This window comes from Hipposideros armiger, unplaced genomic scaffold (assembly GCF_001890085.2).
Source record: "Hipposideros armiger isolate ML-2016 unplaced genomic scaffold, ASM189008v1 scaffold_157, whole genome shotgun sequence".
Classification (NCBI taxonomy): domain Eukaryota; kingdom Metazoa; phylum Chordata; class Mammalia; order Chiroptera; family Hipposideridae; genus Hipposideros; species Hipposideros armiger.
Genome location: NW_017731507.1, coordinates 1269052 through 1291127, shown reverse-complemented (window position 1 = coordinate 1291127; position 22076 = coordinate 1269052). Strand labels below are relative to the sequence as shown.

Here is a 22076-nt window from a genome sequence, read left to right as displayed (position 1 = left end):
TTTACATTATGCGTTACAGTTTTTGACACACATTTTTTTGAAACTTGCAATAACTTGGTTGGTTTCCCCAAAATGAAATAATGATCCGAAGCATCTTTTTTCACGCAAAATCAAGCCCCTTTACTACAGTAATACTAAGAAACGGGAGGGAGTGTATTTAGGAGTCCGATAACCTAGGGTTAGACTCCTGAATCTGGGGCTCTGGGACCTCAGCCAAGTCACTGGCTGCCTCTCAGCAGCCATTTACTTCTGAGCATGTCTACTTGGCTGCAGAATTCCAGGGAAGGATGAGAGATACCTGGAAGATAGTAGATCAAGTTCAGCCGCCAGTATTATTGTTAGAATTTTGTTAATTATCCATGATGGGTAGAATTAATGCCTTCCTCCTCCTTTCCTGCCTTATCAACCTTCTTCCTTCCTGGAGGACTTTGTCATTTCCTTGTGGGTATGTTTTAATCTTCTTTGTTGTATGTGTAGTTAAGGGTATTTTGTGCACAGATATTTGCTCTGCCTTTATAAAAATAGTTCACTTGCAAGCATTCTTAATATGTAGAGTATTTCCTGTTCCCTGCTTCCTGGATGGTACATTCATGTGTGTTCATGATGAGCTTATTTGTCCTTATTAGACGGTGATACGCGTCTCGACTCTGTCATGCTCTTTATTTCTGTTTATGGAAGGTTATTTGCAAGATCATGAGCTGTATGAATCCATCTAGTCCGGGCAGGCTTGAGTGTATTCAGCTCCGGGGTGAATCTAATAGGTGTTCAGTTAGGTTTGGATTGCTTACGTGAAATAATTCCTTAGTGAAAACATTTGTCATGTTGGAGGTTAAAAAAATTCTTTTCAGACCAGCAGCCGCAGTAACATTTTAGCAATCTGTCAAATAGAATTTACAATGGCTGTGAACACGATTTATATATCTTTTAAAATCAATTTAAATCCTCCAACTGGCTTGTTGTGTTGTTTTGAAATAGATTTCTGAATGTTGAGCATGTAGATATTCTCATTCTGACATGGGCTTCTTGTCTCATTATGGACCCAGGGTAAGCCCTGTGCTCTAATAAGTTTGTACAGAGTTAAGGTGCTCGGAGAAGGGGGGTCTAGTGACTGTGTCACTGCCCACGCTGGTACTTGATCGTGCCCGCTGATTGGCACTATTCAGTTATGCTTCTCTGTCCCTTTTATGAATTTGTATTAAATAGCTCCGAACAGCTAATGAGATGGGCTTTGATGCTGATACGGCGCCGTGTGAATCCAGACTGCTCTTGCCTGAGCTTTGGCAAGCTGCTACCATCCGAATCTTCAGGGTCTCACTTTGCAAAGTGGAGGTGAGAGAGCAGAGATTTATTAGAATACGGAGAGATTTTAAGTCAACACGCAGTCCTATACTTGGTGAATTATTGTCCACAAAATAATAATAATAATTACTCCATTAGCACTGGTATAATAAGTGGTCTCAAATGCAACTTGCATTCTTTTCAGCGTTTCGCTGTGTAATGTCGTGTGAAATAAGCTCAAAGGGAAACTTCTGGATGGAAAGGAGGCATCGGAAACTCTTTTTAAACAATCGGCGTACAAGTCACGGGGCTGTAGCGCACAGCGTGGGGGGCATAGTCAATAGTATTGTGACAGCGTGGGACAGTCTCAGAAGGTTGCTGCATGTACCATGATGATCACTTCTTCAGGTATATAAATGTTGAATAACTATGATGTACCCCTGAAACTCAGATAATATTGTATGTTAGCTATATTTTAATAAAAATCTTAAAAAAAAAAAAAAAAGAGCCAGGTTACCCAAGGTGCCAGGCTGGAGAGCTGCGTTTTGCCTGGCCAGCTCATCTTTCCATCCCCTCTTCCCTGCCTTGCGCCCGGGAGGCTGATGGGGACGACCCCAGGACTGGAGCCGCAGCCCCTACAGCCCCTGGCTTCTAGCTGGGTCAGTGCCTGCCCAGTGGGGTCACAGCAGGAGGCTGGCAGGAGGGGAGACGTGGCGGCAGCGTCCGTTCTCTTTGGTTTCCTCCCCGCTAGGCTCCCACAGGTTGGCTGCTGCCCTCTGTGGACGTCTGTGACCTCTGTCCTGGCCACACAGCCTCAGCCTCCTCTCCATCCCCGGGTCTTCATTCTTCAGGCCCCTCCCTTCCTAAGTAACCCCAGGGCGGCACAGCCTTCCTTGTTGCTAGTGTTTTAGGCTATCCATCCCTTTAATATAGGCTGTCCATTAGACTCCTTTCAGATGACCCAGCGTGAGTGCCGTCTGTCTCCGTCTGGAACCCCTCTCCTCGGATCCTTCACCCAGGGAAGGGGCAGACTGTTCATTAGTTGCCCCCTTTTAATTCCTCTCACAGAGGCCCCAGGGATAGGCGGAGTGCTAGAGTACCAGGGTGTCCAGCTGACAGCTTCTGATTCTAAAGGATAAATTCCTCATGGGCTCAGTTAGGGGTTCCCTGGCCCGTTAATACATTCTTTCATAGACCTCTTTTGTACAGGACATTTTTTCTCTTTGTAGAAGCGCTGTGTAGTGCAGGCTGGTTGGGTTGTTAGCCAGACACAATGTTCGGATGACTTGTGGAGGAACGCGCTTGGACGGTTGGGACTGTGTTGGATTTGGAGTCCCGAGTTTGAGCCTTGCTAATGTCGTTTGCTAATTGTGTGACTTTTAGAAATATAGTTTCTAACTTGTCTCGTGTGTGAAATGTAAATGATGCTCAGCCTCCCTGGAATATTGTCAGGACAGCGTGAGTTAAAGCAGGGCAAACACTACAGAAAAGCTGAAGTGTGTGCGTGTGTGTTGTTGGTAATGGGGACCCGTTCTCATCATTCGGTCTTCCAGTCTGTGTCTGTGGAGCCCTTACCACCTGCCAGGCATTAAAGGGATTAAGGGGGGTCACTCACAGTCTGTTGGAGAAGACACACCTGTGGTGAGTATCATACTAGAATGCTGCGGCTTTGGGCTACTGAGCCTGGGAGTTCAAAGACAGGCTTTGTCGGAAGTTGAATTTAGGAAGAGACACCAAGGAGAAGGAAGGATGTTGATTGCTAGGCAAAAAGTCCACAGACGCGTTCCGGGCGTGGAGAACGCGATCCAAAGCCTCAGGCATGGTGAGTGTGGTAGTTTAGAGCCCGAGGTCAGAGGTCAGGGTAATGGGCTGGAGAGAGCACAGGGGGTCCCTGTGCCTGTGCTCTCACTGGGTAGTGGGTGGGCCGACGCTTGCTCTACATAGGAAGGGCTTGCGTCTTTACAGCTTCCTCATCCATCTTCCGTCCATTTCAAATACAGATAAAGCCTCCAGTTCAACGCCTGACTTGTTCATCCGGATTGTTCTATTATCCAGCTGTGTTTTAATCGGCTTTCTCTCTCTCTACTTTCCGTCCATTTCATTTCCTGCCCTGCTGCCAGACTAGCTTTCCTTGGGGTTCTCCCTCGTCATGTTACTGTCCAGCTCACGGCTTTTAGTGACCTTCCTCTGAGCATCTGACTGAACTTAGGAATACCTCAGTTTTGACATTAAGAACCTGGCCTGCCTTTTCATGCTTTTGTCCTCTTTTCTTGTCATGTTGGCCAAAGACAACTATCCCTTTCTCACCTTGAACCTGTTCAACCTTTGTGCCAGAACCTAGGCCTTGGGCTCAGGCCATATGTAGAGTAAGCTTCACATCTATTGAGTACCCATGAGAGTTCCTGTCCTGTCTTGTTCACTGACTGACTGTGATCACAGGATTTTGCCATCATGACTTGTCTGCTTTATTCCATTTTGTATGGTTAAAAGAGAAAAGGAAAACAAATAGGCTACGCTATCTTAGTAGAACTGCATGTGTCTGTCAGCGGTGCAGTCTCACTGTACAGACGAGGGAATGTGAACTGGTGTCCACAGGTTACTTCTCGGCAGAGCTAGCTCCTCATTTCTTTGCCTGGCAAACTTCCTTCCTTGTCCTTTAAGAATTCACGTATCTGCTAGCTTTTGAATAATTTTCCAGATTCCACAGCTATTGGTCCCTCTTCTGTACACTGTGTACATTGTATTAAGTTTGTTTGTTTATACGCCACAGTCCCCTGTAGTCTGTTCTCAGCACCTAGTACAACGCCTTCGCTGCATCAGAGCGCAGTCGTGGCTTTTTGGATGGACCCCTCCTCTCCTGCCTCCAGCTGAATCCTGTTGCATTTCACATGTGACTGCATTCTCAAGATAAACCATTTCACATGCAAGTTTTAGAAACACATCTCTTGCTTTCAGTGAGGTAAACAGTCCAGGTAAATTCTCCATCTCAGTTTCGGTGACAGAACAGTGTAATAAAGAACTTAAAAGGGGTGATCAAGAGAGACTAAAGCCCTGGGTTTTCGGTCAGGATGCGGAATATAAGCGTGGCTACCCCTGCACACATTTTTATTTTATTCCATTTCAAAGTATTCAAAACAATCTTCAAAACTATTTAAAAATTGAATTTTTTTTGGTAAATTTAAATGGGTGAAATATTCACATGGTTCAAAAACTTAAAACAATGTAAAGAGAGATACAGTGAAAAGTCTTCCATTCCTGTTTCAGATCCACTTCATTTCGTCCAGTCCAATTATAATATCTGCTGTTATTAGGTTCTTATATGTAATTAGGGGGATATTTTCTGTGCATATAAGTGAATATGAATATGTATTCTTATACTGTTTTACACTGTGTATGTGTGTGAACAAAACAGTGTATTTGGTGGAGACCCTTTTCTGTCAGACCTTGTAAAGTGCTTTCTGACTGTGGGTGTGCCCTAGCTTCTGTCACCGGGCAACTATTGATGGACATTGAGAGATTTCCAGCATTTTCTTATTAAAGACCATGCTGTAAACAGGTCACTTTGTACGAGATATTTCACATCTATGCAAGTACTTTATCTGTAGGGTAAATTTGCAGAAATGGAATGGCTGGGACACAGGAAAAAATATCAATTTAGATGTGCTTGATTTGGTGAGAGAATTTTAGCAGATGGAATGAAAACTTACATGTTAAGATTTTTTGTGTTGGAAATTGAACTCATTTAAATCCAAAGATGATTTAGTTGCTTTTCGAGCGTTAGTACATTTGAATATATCCAGTAGGCTAAAAAAGGTAGTAATTGGCCATTGCTTAGGAGGCTCTGTACTGGACCAAGGCAGAAACAAACAAGAAAGGGAACAACAGAAGCCAAAAAAGACATTGTAACTGACACTAGATTTCTGGGCTGACAGAAATTTGGTGTCCCTGGTTTAGAAACATAGCTATTTGATCCCCTACATTATCTAAAACCCAGTCACACATTTGCTTATTATTTCTGAGCTGAGGGATGGCATTGGTACATTAAACTGTCTGGTAGCAAATGTAATCTGGGGATTAGTGGGTCCAATCCCCTATGTGTTTGACCTTGAACATCTGATTGGATTTTTTTCTAAGGTTGGCTTTCATGTGCTCACCCCATTAGCTGAAGGGTTATATCCACCTTTGTGGGTGTCAAGTGCCTTCCCCCGTCCCTCGGGAAGGTCAGAGCTGTGGCAGCCTGGGTTTTGGAAGAGGAAACTCCCTGTTTTAGAGACAGGCATCAATACTAGAAACCTGTTTCCAGATTTCAGAGGTCACCTTGTACAATCCTCCGTTTTTTTTTGCATTGTCGTTTATTGCAATTCATGGAAACATCAAACTACTTAAAATCCTCAGTCAAGTAGAAAATACAAAATTGTTGATTGAACAGCGCCTAGAAAAATAAGTTTTGACCAGTTTTGAACTTTATGGCTGGAGGGCACGAAGGCCATGATTGAAACCAGATCTGTGTGTCCTCCGTGACGGGGTTTGGGACTACTTCCAGTGCCCGTGGTGTGTTAGGGCCAGTGCACGAAGGAAGACCTACCTGCTTTTAATATGACTTCAGGCTTTAAAAAATTTTTTTTAATCTTACACAGTGAAATACTACATTTCAGCATAATTTAAAGCTTACTGAAGGTCAGAACAAGGCACATTAGAAGGTACGATTTGCAAAGTTGATTGTTTATCTAGGAAGCAAATTCACATTTCATATATAGTTTCTTTTAATTTTTATTTTCCTCTTTAAAAATTATAGGCATAGCTCAAACTTTAATGTAATATATAGTAAAATACATATTTTTTTTCCTAATTTTTAAAATCTTACCTTTATGACTTTACTTGTTACTTCAAACGTTAAATGTTACTGATGCAAGGAATCACACCTTGAATTCTGATTATGGAATTGAGTATTAAATTGTGGATATATTATAAGTTCTCAAAAATCATAAAAGGCTTTGTTATTTGAAAAGAAAACAGGTAGTTAAATTTTGACAAACATATACGTTCAGTAAAATGTCTTTCTTTTTTTTCTAGGAAGTTTCAGTATACCAAATTTTGTTGACTCTTCTAACTATGCTAAAGGTATTTCCAGAAACGATTCCAAATCTGTTTTTTAGTTTTTTTTCTGGAGTTTTCATTATGTGGGTGTGATTGATTACATCATTGTTCACTGATGATTTGAACTCCACATCTAGCTTCTCTCTCCCCAGAGATGGGTGGAAGGAAGTGCCAGGTGCAGAAAGTTGCAACCTTCTAATCACAGGGTTGTTTTTTCTGGCAACCAGACCCCGCTTCTCCAGGAGTCACCCTGTGAGCACAAACTCCAGTGTGGTTCAAGGGGGCTTACTATGAATAACAAACTGGGTTCCTATCATTCAGGAAATTCCAAAGGTTTTAAGAGCTCTGTGCCAGGAACTGGGGATAAACGCCTAAAATCTATTTTTCATTATGTTCTCCCTATTATATATACTGACTTTCCACCATGCCTGGTTAAAGAAAACATTATTCTGACACTTGGTAAGTAAGGCTTTTTTCAGCACTGTCAGGATATCTGTCAAGACTATCACTAAAGGGAAAGAAATGAGGCTCGATTTTGAATATAGCGATGCCGGTTGGGGCTTCAGAGCTCATGAGCATAATGAGAGGCCAGTGGATGGAAAAGAGGCATCGAGGCCCACGGGATTCTTCAGTGGCGACGGAAGCCCCATATGGAAGCACCAGCTGTAAACATGCTCTCCATTTACCCTAAGATGCTATGAAACTCTTATCTTCTGTCTGATGTGACGTTAAAAACAATGGTGGAAGAGAGTGCACTGGCCCACTGTATTTCGAGTCAGACAAAGCTGGGAGTAAGTCCTACCTTTGCCACTTACTAGCAAAGTGGCCTTTCTGAGCTTCCTTTTTATCATCTGTTTTCAGGATTGAATTATGTCATGAATGGGACACATTGAATTCTTAAATATTTCTAGCTCAACAAGCAAAATGAATAAATACTTGTATCTCTTTATACAGCTGATGCCATCTTTGGTCCTTTCTCCATGCTTAGGTCCCCTTCTTTGAATTATTGACCAAGTGTAAATGAATCAGGGGTCTTTGGCTAGAAACAAATGACAATTATTTAAGGGTAACAGGGTTTGCAGATCAGAAACACAAGTAGGCAATACCCAGAGTCCTCCAAAGAAGAAAGAAAAGCTAAGAATTCTAACAGTAAAATGTACACACTTGAGAAGAATCAGTCCTGCATTCTCAGGATTCGTGCGAGATGATAATTTTACAGATGTCCAGTGGTCTGGATAATGGAGGCAGGTGGTCAGATATGTGAACATCGTTCCCAAGTCCTTCAGGGGATAATCTATGGGATTGACATATCTGTATCTATCTATATACCTAGAAGCATCTGTCTATCTATCTGTCTATCTATCTATCTATCTATCTATCTATCTATCTATCTATCTATCTGTCTATCTTCAGGCATAACTGGAGAATTTAAGAGTTGAACTTCTCAGGCTAGTGAAAACAAGAGTAGACTCATTTTTTTCGTGCCTCAGCCTGTCTTGTTTTAGTAATTTAGCAGCTTGACCACGGTGACTCCATTTTATTTCTTCACTCTTTCCCTCAGAACTTAGGTATCTCGTGGTCAGTCTGGAGGGATCGGTCCATGTACGCATTCATTCGGCAGTCAGTCCGTCACCTATTTGTGTACGTCTTATACAGCCAAATGCTATAGGCAATAATGCGAGGAAACTGTATACTAATATTTTCCAAGAGCTGGAATCTGCACATAGTAGGCGCTTAGTGCATGTTTGTTGAATGAAGAAACAGATGCTACCTAAGAGGACAATTTATGTTGTGGTGAGAAGAGTATCTTAGCCCACTCGGGCTGCTGTAACAAAATGCCACAAACCGCGTGGTTATAGACAACAGAAATATATTTCTCACAGCTCTGGAGGCTGGAAGTCCAAGGTCAGCAGACCTGAAGAGTTGGTGTCAGGTAAGGGTCCGCTTCCTGGTTCATGGGTGGCCGTCTTCTCGCTGTGCCCTCACGTGGCAGAAGGGGTGGAAGCGCTCTGGGGGGTCTCCTATACAAGGGCAGTAATCCCCTTCGTGAGGGCTCCAGCTTTATGATCCAGTGACCTTCCTAAAGCCCCATCTCCTAAGCCCGTCATGTTGGGGGGTAGGATTCCAGTGTACCGTGTGCTGGGGACACCGCACTTTAGCAGAGAATTCCAGTCGAGTTGCGTGTGAAGTGCTGCGTGAGTCCCAGGGTGGGCGTGATGGGTTCTCCTACTCCCGCTTACCCCATTGAGGAGCGGGACAGCCACACATAAAGCGTGGCGTTTAAAGTGGTTGAATCTTAGAGATGTGTGCAATTGAATTCATGAAAATCATGTCACAGGTAGAGAAAAGTGCATTAGCAAAGCCATGGTCCCCTGGGTGATCCCTGTCACTTGTGAGGAGGGAAGATGTGGTTGGGAGGTCAGCCAGGGCTTTTAATGGCATCCTGAAGTATCAGTCCGTGAAGGGATAAGTCTTGGAGAGCAAGGCAGGGTGATGAATAGAGATGCCAGCGCCTTGTAACACTGAGCTGAGAATCCTTTCTGGCTTTTCCTTGCTATTTGATCAGCCTTTCCGGGGGTTCCAGAAGGTCCCAGGGAACTTATTTTTATGTTCGTGTGTGTTTGTTAGCTAGTCCATTCCCCTCTGTTAGGATGGGCAATTGAGACTTGACTTTGTAGAGACGTGGTACAGGCATTTTCCCCACTGTACTGGTGAAGAGTTATTGATGAAATGGGAAATATGTCATTACTGGAAAAAAAATTGCAACAATCTAATAGTCCCTATTTCTATAGTTGATTTCATGCCATAATAGAGCTAACAAAAACTCGCAGCCTCTAGAGGTCTAAGTCATACACTTCATGGTTATCTGTGTTTTTTTTTCTCTCCACAGAAATAGAAAAGTTTCAAAAAGGAGAAGGAAAGGACGAAGAAAAGTACATTGATGTGGTGATTAATAAGAACATGAAGCTGGGACAGAAAGTGTTAATTCCTGTGAAGCAGTTTCCTAAGGTAAGACAGCAAGGCCTGCACTGCAGGTGTGCGAGTTTAGTCACAAGGGAGGAAACCTTTCATCTCTTGTATTTGCTATTTTCTTGAGGGGTTTTGCCTTAGTACAGCTCCACCCCCCCAGCCCCGCCCCCATAACAGACTTTTACAGGTAATTAAAAACTCAGTTAGTGATTCTGTCTTCTGTTTGACTTTAGTGTGAGTTATGGAGCCCTAAAAGGTTATGCTTACGATGTCAACTGTAACTATATATATATATATATATATATATATATATATACATACAGGATGTGTAGTACAGCATAGGGAATAGAATCAATGGAATTGTAACATTGTAACAGCTATATACCATGTCAGAGGGGTAGTAGATTGGGAGAGGGGGGTTATCACTTTGTGAGGGGTGTAAATGTCTATCACATTGTTTTGTACACCTGAAAGTAAAAAAAAAAAAAAAAAATTATGCTTACGGGCCATACTAGCAGTGTTACTTTGGGCAACCTTTTTAACTTCTGTCTACTTTAGTTTTTCATTTGTAAGAGAGGTTGGATTAAGAATTAAATAAGATTATCCATGTTAAATGCTTAGCATAGGGTTTAGCACATAAATGTTCAAAATATTATTTCTTCTAATTATTCTACAAAAAGAGTTCTGTTTTTCATTCGTTGCAAGTATTATTTTGTGTCATGGAGCACAGTTACAAAAGGTGCTTTAAAGCCTCTAATTCTAAAATCCTGATCATCTGAGATTTGGCCTGAATTGATACTCCTTTTACCTTGTTTTTTTTGTTTTTTCCATACATACTGTTGTATATATCAGTAGTTCATGTCTTTTGACTGCTGAGTAATAGTCCGTTACCTGATTATACCACAATTTATCCATTGCCTGGCAGTTTGGGGTTATTATAAATTAAATCTCTGTGAATATTTCCCAGCAGGTCATCGTGTGGCCAAGTTTTATTTCTTTTGAGTAAATACCTAGGGTTTAAATTGCTGTGCATTTAGTTTTACAAGAAGTTGCCGTACGATTTCCCCAAAGTGGGCGTACCTGTGACATTTCCAGGAACAAAGCACGCAGTTGTGTTGGGTCCATGTCTTCATCAGCCTTTCGTATTGTCAGTCTCTTTAATTTTAGCCATTCTGCTAGTGTATTGGTGTTTCCTGTGGTGTAAATTTGCATTTTCCTGATGATTAATGACTTTGTGTACTTTTTCATGTACTTATTGGCCATTTTAGTCTTCTGTTGGGAAGTGTCTTTTTAGATCTTTCCCCTATTTCTAAATAGGCTGTATGTCTTCTTATCATTGAGTTGTAGGAGCTTTTTTATATACCCTGGGTACAAACCTTTTGTTAGTTATGTTTTGTGAATATTTGGCTGAGTCTATGGCTTGCCTACTATTTTCTTAACAGAGTCTATGATAAGCGGTTTTTATATTTCATGATGTCTAATGTATCAAGTTTTTCTTTTATGATTACTGCTTTTTACCAACTAAGAAATCTTTGCCAACCTCAAGGAAACGAGTCCTGTATAAAATATAAAGATAGTCTCCTGTGTTTCCTCTAAAAGCTTTATCATTACAGTTTTTACCTTTAGGTTTATGATGCATCTCAAAGTAATTTTTGTGTGTGGTGTGAGATAAAGGGTCAAAATTCCTTTTTTTCCCTCCGCATGACTATTCAGTTTTTCCAGTACCGTTTGTTGAGAGATGTTTTCTTCTCACTGGTTGTGCTGGCACCTTTGATGAAAATCAGACGACTATGCGAGTAAGGGTCCACTTCTGCACTTTCTTTTTTATTTCATTGATCAGTGTATTTATGGATCTTTATGCTGGTACAATACTGTCTTTATTACTGTATTTTATTTATGGTAAAACATGAAGTTAAGTAATGTAGTCCCTTCAACTTGATCCTCCTTTCTCAGGATTTCTTGGATATAGGCCCATATAAATTTAAGCATTATTAATTTTCCCAGAACATTCTGCTGGGATTACGATTGCCATTGCATTGAATCTTTTGATCAATTTAGGGAGATCTGACATCTTAATATTGAGTCTTCCCTTCCTTGAACTTGGTGTATAGATATCTTTCCATTGATTTAGATTTTTAATTTCTATCAGCTTTTTGTACTTTTCAGGGTAAAGGTCTTATTTGTCTTTTGATAAACTTATTCCTATGTATTTTGTGTTTTTGACACTGTTGTAAAATGAATATTTTACTTTTTTTCCATTTTTCTGCTTCTAATATAAAATTTTGTGTATTGACCTTGTATTCTGCTACCTGCTAAATTCACTTGTTACTTCTAGTAAGTTGTTTTATAATTCTTTAGGATACACTATGTACATAATCATATCATCTGCATAACCAGTTTACTTCTTCCATTCCAATTTGTATGCTTTTTAATTATTTAGCTTGCGTTATTGTATTAGCAGAGATCGCTAGTATAAAGCTCAAATACAAGTGGAGAGATTAGGCGTTCTTCCCTTGTTCCTAATCCGTGGGGAAGGCATTCAGTATTTTACCATTAAGAATGTAACAGCCATAGAACTTTCATGTAGATGCCCTTTATTAGGTAGAGGAAGTTCCCTTCTATTTCAGTTTTGCTGATTTGATCCTGATGGAGTGGTGAAGTTTATTAAATGCTGTTTCTGCATCTATTGAAATGAACACAGGGTGTTACTCTTTTATGCTGTCAATATAGTGAATTTTATTGATTGATTTGTCCAAATTAAACCAACTTTGCATTTCTGGATTAAACCCTACTTGGTAATGATATGTTATTCTTCTTATATATTTTTGGATTCAGATGCATCTATGTTCATGAGTAACACTGGCCTGTATTTTTTTTTTTTTAATGTAATACTTTTGTCAGATTTTGGTGTTAGTGGTATATGCTAGTTTCATAAAGTGAGTAGAGTATTTCTTTCCTGTTTTATCTTTCAAGGAATGTGTTTTAGTTCGGTGCTATTTCTCCTTCTTCAGCATTTGCTAGAAATCATCAGTGAAGCTATCTGGGCCTGGAATTTGATAATGTGTTCAGTGTGTTTAATTGACTTGTCACTAATCAGATTTTCTATTTCATCTTTTGTGAAATTTTTGTGTGTCTGTATGTGTTTTGCAAGGGACTTGTCCATGTCATCATAATATTTCAGCTATTGCTTTTTCAGATAGCTTTTTTGACCTTATCTCTCCCGATCTTTTGAGACTGCTGTTACACATATGTTCAACCTTTTGATATTCTCAGAAAGGTTCTGGTGGCTCTGTTCACTTTTGTCCTTAGTTGTTGGTTTTTCCCCCTCTTATTCTCCAGATTGGGTAATTTCTACTGCTGTATCTTAAACTTACTGATTCTTTCTTATGCTGTCTTTATTTTCTGTTAAACCCATCAGATCAAAATTTTATATCAGGTTTTGTAATGATCTGTTGAAGAGTTTATATTTGATTTATATTTAAATATGTGTACGTGAAAAAATATTTTTTCTCTGCTGGGGCTTTCTATTTTTTATTCATTGCAGGTATTATTTTATGTCTCTGGATAAAGTTAAAATAGATGCTTTAAGCCTCTATCTAATTCTAAAATCTTAATCACCTTAGATTCTACCTGAATTGATAATCCTTTCTCTTGATAACAAGTCATATCCTTCCAGTTTTTTGTCTGTTGAGTAATTTTGGGTTGTATACCGGACATTGTTGAGTATTATATTGTAGAGACTCTGGGTTCCCTTCTGTTTCTTTGAAGAATGTTGGTATTTTGGTATTCAGACTGCAGACTTTGTCTGTTGTTTGCAGGTCTCGGTTCAGTTCTTAGTTTGACTTTTGCATGTTTTTTTTTTTGATATACACGATTCAAGGGTCAGCCAGAGATTCTGGCAGATTTTACTCACAAACTTTGGAGCTCCCCAACTCTAACTGTGTTTTTCCTCTATTCCTTCCTTACATTTCAGCACTGTGGCTTCCTCAAACTCTGCTACTCAGGCAAAAAGCTCTAAAATCAGCAAATTCGCCCAGGTCCTTCCCTTTTTCCAAGTCTTGACTCCCTTCCAGAATCTCCTTGATTTTGATAATTCTCCACAGGCTTCAGAGAGTTGGTTTTTATATTTTGTTCAGAGTTTAATAGTTCATAATTGCTGTCTGTAGACAGTCGGTGTGTTAGAAGCTTACTCAGCCATACTTGCAGAATTGAGGATGTACATGTTTAGTAGCAGAAAACTATGTTGTGAACATTTTACAGACTCACTACTAAACAAAGGATGCTAATGGAAACCTCTACAAAACGGTCAGTGTGCTCAGCACACTCTGTATGCTCACTATGCAGCAGAGAGGAGGAGGAGGAGACCCTGCCCGACTTCCAACCGTTCATGATCCAGTAGATGATTACTCTATAATTAATAGCCTATTGTGTATAAGTATATGAGATAAAATCGCAAATATTGTTTTTCAATGTCAGCTTCGATGAGAGTAGGGGAAGACAAATTAAAATTTCTGTGTCTAACAGAGAGCAGAGTCCATTTCAAGTACTTATAATGTCTGAAGGAGGCTGCTTAGAAATCCATTGCTTTCCGAATGCTGAAAATGGATATTTCTGCTTAGCATAATTGAGCATGCAAGCCTCAAGCCAGCCTTGTATGAAAGGCTAATATCGCACTTTCATCAGTTCTGAGCAAAAGCTTTCATGCTGGTGTCACTTAATAGACTGAGCGGGAGAAGCTGGCAGTGCTTGGCCCTGTGGAATAGCGGTGGGCAGAGGGCAGCTTGATGTGGATTGATGCTGACGGGGCTCTTTCAGCTTCTGGGGCGAGACAGAGTGCTGTTTGTGAAACTGCATCCAATAAAGCGATCGCCATTAATTGAATAATTGCTCCTCTCTTCTTTCTGCATTCTATCAATGGCATGCCACTGAACGAGTGTTTTAGTGTTCAAACCTAAAGTATATTCACTCTCTTGAGCTGTATGTCTGAGCTTGTAAAGTGTGAGACTCAAAGTAAACACGGCTTTATGGGTTTTTTTAAAAAGATTTTAAGCTGTGGCAATTGTTCTCCGTGGTTTTCCTTGGTTCCGAGCAATGACTAGATACAATGGAGTTAGTATCAATGCCAACTCAGCGTTGGAACAAGGTGTCTTTGAGTCCCTGTCGATGCCTTGTGGTTTAGGTTGAATATTCGTTCATCTTTTCATTCATGGGTTCATTCATCAGCGAATCCATCCATCCGTTCATATACCTCATCATGTTTATTGAGGGTCTTCTCTGAGCGAGGCATCGTGCTGGAAAAACCGAAGTGATGAAGACAAGTTGTTTTGTCCTAAGAAGCTCTTGGTTTTGTGGGGCCTGCAGATGACTAAGTTACTGTGTATACTGCAGCGTGATAAGTTCAATGTCAGGGTGCTCTGAAAAGACAAGAGGAGAAGGAAGGCTTCCCTGAGGTGGCCGCCTCCAAGGAGCCAGAAGTAAGACAGGGTGAGATGGACGTGGTCCTGACAGGACTACGCTGTGTGTAGGGCAGAGGGCTGCTGAGACGTGACAAGCCATCTTATTTGGCGAAACAGGTTCATTTCAATAAGATGTGCAGATTTTTATGAGGATTTATAAATAAAGTGATCAGGGCACAGAGTATGTGGTAGGGTTGGCCAGTGGGGTTGTGAACTTGGAATAGGAAGTAGTATTTGAGCTGTTTGAGAGCTTGTGTTTAATGATTGGGAACTGTTTCAGGAGAGGCAATGCCAGCCATGTGCGTACTCAGGCTAGGGTGAAGAATGCCTCTGCACCATTAGAAAGGGAGTTGTAATAGGAAATTAAATAAATTTGATCTCTGTATCATTATATGTACATACTCTACTGCTATGATAAAATGTCTATATTAGATCGTTAAATAAAATCGAAAAAGCAAGGTGTAGAACAGATAGGATCCCAGTTAGACAATTATTTGAAAAAATAAAAAACTAACTAGAACTGTAACAGCAGTTATTTTCTGGAGGGTAAGATTATATCTCTTTTTCCTGCTTTATATGTTTCTGTACTTTAATGTTTTAGCAATAACTTGGTGTAACTTTTATAAATAGAATAAAAAAAAATTTCTATTTTGAGGGGAAGAGGTGCCTGAGATAGTTAATTTATGAGATACCTTTCTACTATGGTTATGTTTTTTTAAAAGATTTATTGTACTTAGTTAAATTCTATAGGTGTTCAAATTAGATTTATTGAATTTCTTAATTTGGTAATTGTTCTTAATCTCTAAGCATTCTAATGTGTGCATACTGTTTTCAGTAACCTTATATTAATCAACATGGTTTTTTACATTAAGTATTTTCCTATTATGTGCATATTTTAAATTTTATATGTTTGCTGTCTCACGGAAGCTCTTAGATTAAGGGTCTTTGAGAGAGAGAGAAGTACTTATAAAACATGTTCTTGCCTGGAATTTGATTTAAAGCTCAGGGAAAATTTCACAGTTGGCTTGCATTTTCCCCTTGTAGTGTGTTGCAGGCCATTCAAAACCCATGAATTTATTGCTAGATGGAAGCCTATTCCATAGAAATTGTCACGGGTTTAAGATTTTCTTCAAGTAGTAAATATGTGACAGTCATATCGGTATGTCACAAGTTGCTTTTTCTGCGATTCCTAATTTATTTTCAGAGGCAAATAATACTTTTTCCAGAGGATTTATGTGAAAATAATTTCTATTTGTGGTGTTCAATTGACAGTTTACCTGTAGATATAAAGTGCTGATGTAGCTGTATGTCAGTTTTTTTAATATGTATAAGTGCCATTGCCAAAATTAATATGGCTGACTGGTGAGTATTTTAAAACTTGTTGACCTCAAGGAAGCCTGGTATTACAAATAATTACTTGAAGGTACACGTGTTTATTATAAGTCACTATGGGTGTCCCTCCTGGCGTTCATAAAGTCGTGGGCCCCTGGGATGCTGAGAAGCCCAGGACCTCAGGAAAGTGTATCGGCCCATTGTTCACAGTGCACAGTCCCCCTTCCGGGTCACTGTCTCTCCTCATGGACAGTGGAACAGGAGGGAAGTGAAATGGTCAGTGGGAGTGAGAGGGACACATCTTCAGAAGCTACTTTTGTTCTGTTCTCAGAGGCCTTCTCTGGGCTCTTGAGATCCTGTGTCACACAGTCCTTGTGTCAGTACAGGTATTTAGGGTCGGTATTTGCAAATACGACAGCATTCAAAATACTGTGAAGGGATTTCAAATCTTACGTTGTGACTTTTCTCTTGTTCTCTTTAAAATGCTTGATTATTGACCCAAAACGTAGCACTTGAACTTAGATTTGTTAAGTAGACTCCAAAAATGGCCAGACATACACAGGGTGCCAAAAAAAAAAAATGTATACGCATTTTAAGAAAGGAAAAAAACTATTAAAATTGTAATTCTCAATATATACTGATAACAAAAGATGAATACAAGTCATGGGTATACATTTTTTTGAAGGGTTCCTAAAAGAATTTACTCATGTTGTTTGGGGTTTGTTGTTATTACTTCTGCTATTTTATCTACCCAAATGAATAAGTATAAAATTTGGTTATGTATAGACCCCCCACAATCGCGTTTCTTTCAGGAGACTAGAAATGGTACTGAATATGTACTTTTGTCACAAAGCAGTAAATTTGGGAATTAAAGTCTGTGATGAATATCATTACATATGGATTTTTTATCACATTACTGCCTACTTTCTGAGAGGTGATGGAAGATCGGTACGTGTATTGCTGAGCCAAAAGGAGAAAAAATTTTTAGTGCCTTGAACATATTGCTGGCTTAGATGTCTTGACTATTTCTGGTCCGATTACTGAGCCCCTGGAGGACCACCAATTTGGATCAATGAAAGCTGCATGACTCACTGACATTAGACATAGGAAATAGGCATAAAACTTAATCCTTCTCTTTTAGGACTCCCAGCCTAGTGGAGTAAAACGGCGGAAGTTCAGATGATAGACCAAACTATGAACTTTAATCAAAACAAGTAATTGACACATAATTCCATGAAACAAGGGGCATGTGACGTGCATTGATCCTGAGAAGCATAGTTACGGGGAGGTGTGGGGGAGGAAGTCAGTTTTAGGAGGCCCCCCCCCCACTTGTGTTATGTTCAGCTTTGCCTGATGGACACGCCCACTGGGGCAGCCCACCGATGTCTTAGCCCATCAGTGAAGTCATCCCTCTGTTTCTTAGCAAACCCGGCCCTTTGCCTGTGTTCCTTATCTCAGTGAATGACACCCAGCCTGTGTACCTAAGTGCCCACGCCCGAAACCAGCGCATCGTTTTTGTCTGCTAGCTTCTCCTCAGGCACCTCCTCCCCTCCATTCTTCAGCTGCTATGATTTATGCATTTGATTACTTCTGCTCCTAAATTATCATCCATCTCTATCTCTGCATTCCATCGCCACCCCTTAACTGTCATCCTTCGCCCAGGCTACGGTGATAGCCTCTTACCCAGAACCGTTTCCTGCCTCAGAGTCAAACCCCCATCCTGTCCTCCACACTTGCAGCCAGGGTGTTACAGTCTGGGGTTTTCTGGTTAACAATGTCAAACTCGTTTCTACATGGGCTACATTGCTTGTTTGGTTTGTTTTGCCATCTACCCCTCCCCACCCTGCAAGAATGTAACCCAGCCTTGAGCAAATAGAGACAGAAAATACATAAGGTAGATTCCTTTAGATTGTTTATTACTTGTGTGTGCCTGTATGTATTTATTTTGCCCATGTCATCTGGAAAAGTCACTGTACACTTCATTGATTTTTAGAGGTGCTAATATCTCAATAAATTGGGCTGTTTACCATTTAGAAGTAGATACTACGCTAAATTACAATCCTTGGACCAACACCAAATAATCTTTTAACTACTAATAATACTTAGCGATTTGTGGGTGACAACCTAATAAATTTAGAGAGTAGTCTTTTATCTGTAGTTTTAATATGTTGCAATAATTTCTGCAGCTAAGACAATCAATAAAAACAGTATTGACTAGTGCCGTTTGATTTGGAGTAAAATGAATTTCACTTCCACAAGTATGTATTTAGAAGCCATTATGTAGGGGAAATGATGAATCAAATATGTGTCCTAATCACTCTCAAGGGATTCAGAGTCCAACAGAAGACACAGTAACTTTCACTAGATCATTAGGGTAAAGACTGAATTAACACACGAGAGGTAGAGGGACTCCACACCAAGTTAGGGGTGGGCGGGAGGGTTATTCTGGAAAAAGAATTGTAGGTGGAATTAAATTGAGTCCTTAAGAGTAAGTCTAGGCTGTGAACAGCAGAGATCAGGGGAAAGCAAAGGTAATTATTGGGCTGGAATGATTTAATTATGGGGACTAGTAGATGATAGTATTCATTGGAATGGTGGTGACTAGCTTACAAAGCCCTCAGTGCTATACTTGGGCATCAGAATTTTATAGAGCCAGTCAGGAGCTCTGAAAAAAGTCTATGACATAGAGATAATTAAACAATTAGAATATATAGAAGGTCTTCTGCATTATAAAAGATCTTACTTTTATTTGTCTGAAGTCCTTTTAAAATTTCGGAATGATTGATATACATGACTTTTTGGAGTGAGTTTTATTCCTGGGAAATTCAACGTGCCATGTAAAAGTGATTGTGATTTTTAGAGATGATTGTCAGAACCATGAAAATTATTGTCGGTTACCCAGGGGTTGATTCAATCGCTAAGTACCCGGGAAACAAGTCTCTTATTTCTGAGGCAGCTGCTCCATTTCATGTGAACGCCACCGGCCCGAGCCTGCCCTTAGGTTCCCTGCTGCCTGGAGTTTGGCATTTGTGACATTGCGTTCATTCACATGACATCAGTACTCTGAGTAGCAACTAAAATGTGGATTTATCCAAGTAATCGCGGTGTTAGCAGGGAAATTACTGGAACCTGAAATGTCCCTTGGAGCTGATAATAGTAGTGGTCTGGCCTTTCTTTTCAAGAGGTCACACAGGCCTTCACTTTTTTGGGCAGGCGTTAGATGAGTGTGCAGATTATTAACCTAAGCCATTCCTTGACAGCTTAATTATGTCTCCCCAGTAAAGTCTAGAAAGCAGATGCTTGGTGGATGTTTTCCAAAGAGGGATGTGTACACAACGGTAGGTACATCTGGATGCTAGAAGACTATGCTAGAACTCCTATTTCAATGTATACATGTAACATGTGCTGTTCTGCATGTCAGGCACTGTTCTAAACACCTTACGTGTGTTAATTTATTTAATCTTTAGAACTTTAGGAGGAGGGCATGGTTATCTCCTGTTCACCTAAGAACAAACTAATGAACAGAGAAGTCAAGTAACTTGCTTAGAGGTTTACGCAGTTATCAAGTAAGAGGTGTTTGCATCCCAGAAATCTGGCCTCAGAGCCCATGCTTGTTCAAGAAACTAAACTTCATCAATATTTATTTAGTACGTGGGTTAATACTAGTACCTCTACATGGTTCACATAAGCGCCGTGCGGTTGTGTGCACATTGCGACAGTGTCCCGAATAAAGGGGAATGCCACAAAGCGGAAGGTGTCACCAGGTTTTAATGACTCATTTGCTCTCAGTATTTTGGGGCACATAGCTGTTGCATGGGCCTGGTTATGGAGTCACAGATTACATTACCTACTTTTAGTTAAACTTCCCTTTAAATGGGCAGAGATTTCTGTTAAAGAAACTGCACTGAAAGTCTGCTACAAATGCAGTGGACGTGAGCGAGAACACGGCAGGGCCACCCGTTCCCTGTGCCTGGTACTGGCTCAGCCTCGTAACTGGGTAAAAGCCACCGTGGTCCAGTCGGGGGTGGCGAGAGGACTCATCCTCCCCAGCTGCCCGTGTCTCTGTGTGCAGTATTGTTAATGATGGACTTCTTCCCCTGAGTAATTGAAATATTAACCAGTGATGGGACGGGTATAGAATTTTAAAATCAATCAATACACCCCTACACATACAAACACACAAACACACATACATATATACACACTGCAGTTTATGTATATATTGGGTTGTTGGAAAAGTCATGATGCATTTTTGCAATGAAAAACATAGAAAAAATACGTCATGACTTTTCCGACAACCCAATATGTTCTGTGTATACAGTGCGAGTGAGGGCCTGAGCGTGGGGTGCTCCCTCGCGGTCTAATTTAATGTCCTGGGACAGTGGCCGTCATCACCCTCGGGGAGCGGTCCCATTCGCCATCACCATGGGGTGCGCGGGGGACGCGCTTGCCTCTGGCCCGTCCTTCTCTTCTCACAGCTTCTTAGCTCTTAAGATATGTATGTCATACTGTGTTCAAACGTATTTTTCTAAATTCTTTTAATCCTCTCTTTTGTTTCTCGATCCTATTTCAGTCCCACCTTGATAGAAATAAATTTTCATTGTTCATCTGATGCGGAACTCCATTGTTTTACAGTCTTTCTCAGATGTCTCTTTCAGCGTTTTGAAGACACATTTAGCTTTCCTAAGGTGCTCAGTTACGAGATGCTGTTCCCCAGGGAGGGCCCGCGTATCCGAAGGCGGCTTCCTTCCTCCGCGCCTGCGTGGTCTATTCCAGACGCCGTTTTTGCTGCCGGCTTGGGTACTGCCTGAGATGTTTGGGGCGTTGATTTCGGTTGGCCTTTGTCATTCACTTTCGATGCCGGAAGCCATGCTTGCCTGTGGAAGCTGGGTTCTAGGCAGCTGGGAGGTGCACCAATGGATAAGCTGGGGCCTCTGCCCCCAGATCTCTCTGCCTGGCCCCACTTAGGGGAGAGAACCTGGGCAGGTAGACAGTGGGAACTAGAAAAGACGGTGATGTCTGAGGCTACTACAACTTAACCTTTGGAAGATGGCTGCCTGTTATTTCTCTCTGCAGTAGAGAATTACATTGTGTTCCGGCCCCGGTGAGCACTTACTTCCTCCAGCATTCACACACTGTGGAGTGCCCGTCCCTGGAGTCTGGCCTGCCCTGCCCGCCCCTTTAACTGAGAGCACGCGGCAGGGCTGACAAGGTGGTAGGCCCAGCTTTAGGGAGGACTGGCCGTTTCTGCTTTGCTGCTCTTGGGAGCCATGCCCTGCAAAAGCCCTGTCACCCTGAGGCCAGCCACGGCAGGAGGAAGCCCGGGACACCCAGGGGCAGGAGAATCAGTGAAACCAGCAAGAACTGAGGGCCCAGCTGACCTCCACCTCCAACTTAGAGACATGGGGATATGCCATCTTGGAAGTGGGTCCTGCAGCCCCAGGCCATCTGGCTGTGGCCTCGTGGAATTCCCCCCGGGGCTCAGATTGCTGAATTGTGAGCAAATAAATGAAATGGTTAATGTTCAGGACCTTAAGTTTAGGGTTAGTGTGTTATGCAGCCATAGTTAACCAAGATAGCGTTCAAGCCTAACTCGCAGTCCCTGCTTTTCTAATTCCCAAGTGGGGGAGGGAAAATGAGGCAGCACATATGCGTGTTGACTGCAGGCTAGGGTTTTAGGGTTTGCGGGGAGCTTGGCAGTGAGAATGAGAAGGGATCATAAGGGACCAAAGGGAATTACTTGTAACAAGTATGATATTTATCCCAGGATTTGATTCTGTCTTCGCAATCATAATGTGCATTTAAAGAGAAAATAACTAATATAAAAGGAATATTAGGCAGTCCGTGTGATAATCAAGGAAGTCGCCGTAACCCTTCCGGGCCATTTTTGTCATAGTGAGCCTGCAGGAGGGGACGCCGCCAGTGAAAGGGCTTCAGGTTTTG

At 41.2% G+C, this 22076-nt stretch overlaps 1 protein-coding gene across 4 annotated transcripts in view; it reads left to right on the top strand.

Moving 5' to 3' along the window:
- The window catches only part of KHDRBS3 (KH RNA binding domain containing, signal transduction associated 3), a 157370-nt gene that overhangs the window by 37120 nt on the left and 98174 nt on the right, over positions 1–22076 (top strand). For 3 of the 4 annotated variants that reach the window (XM_019651307.1, XM_019651308.1, XM_019651309.1), the window contains exon 2: positions 9266–9384. In XM_019651307.1, the coding sequence (XP_019506852.1) occupies positions 9266–9384 (119 nt within the window). Of the gene's footprint in view, positions 1–1515; positions 1687–9265; positions 9385–22076 lie in introns of those variants that run through there. The other variant, XM_019651311.1, reaches the window with a different exon arrangement.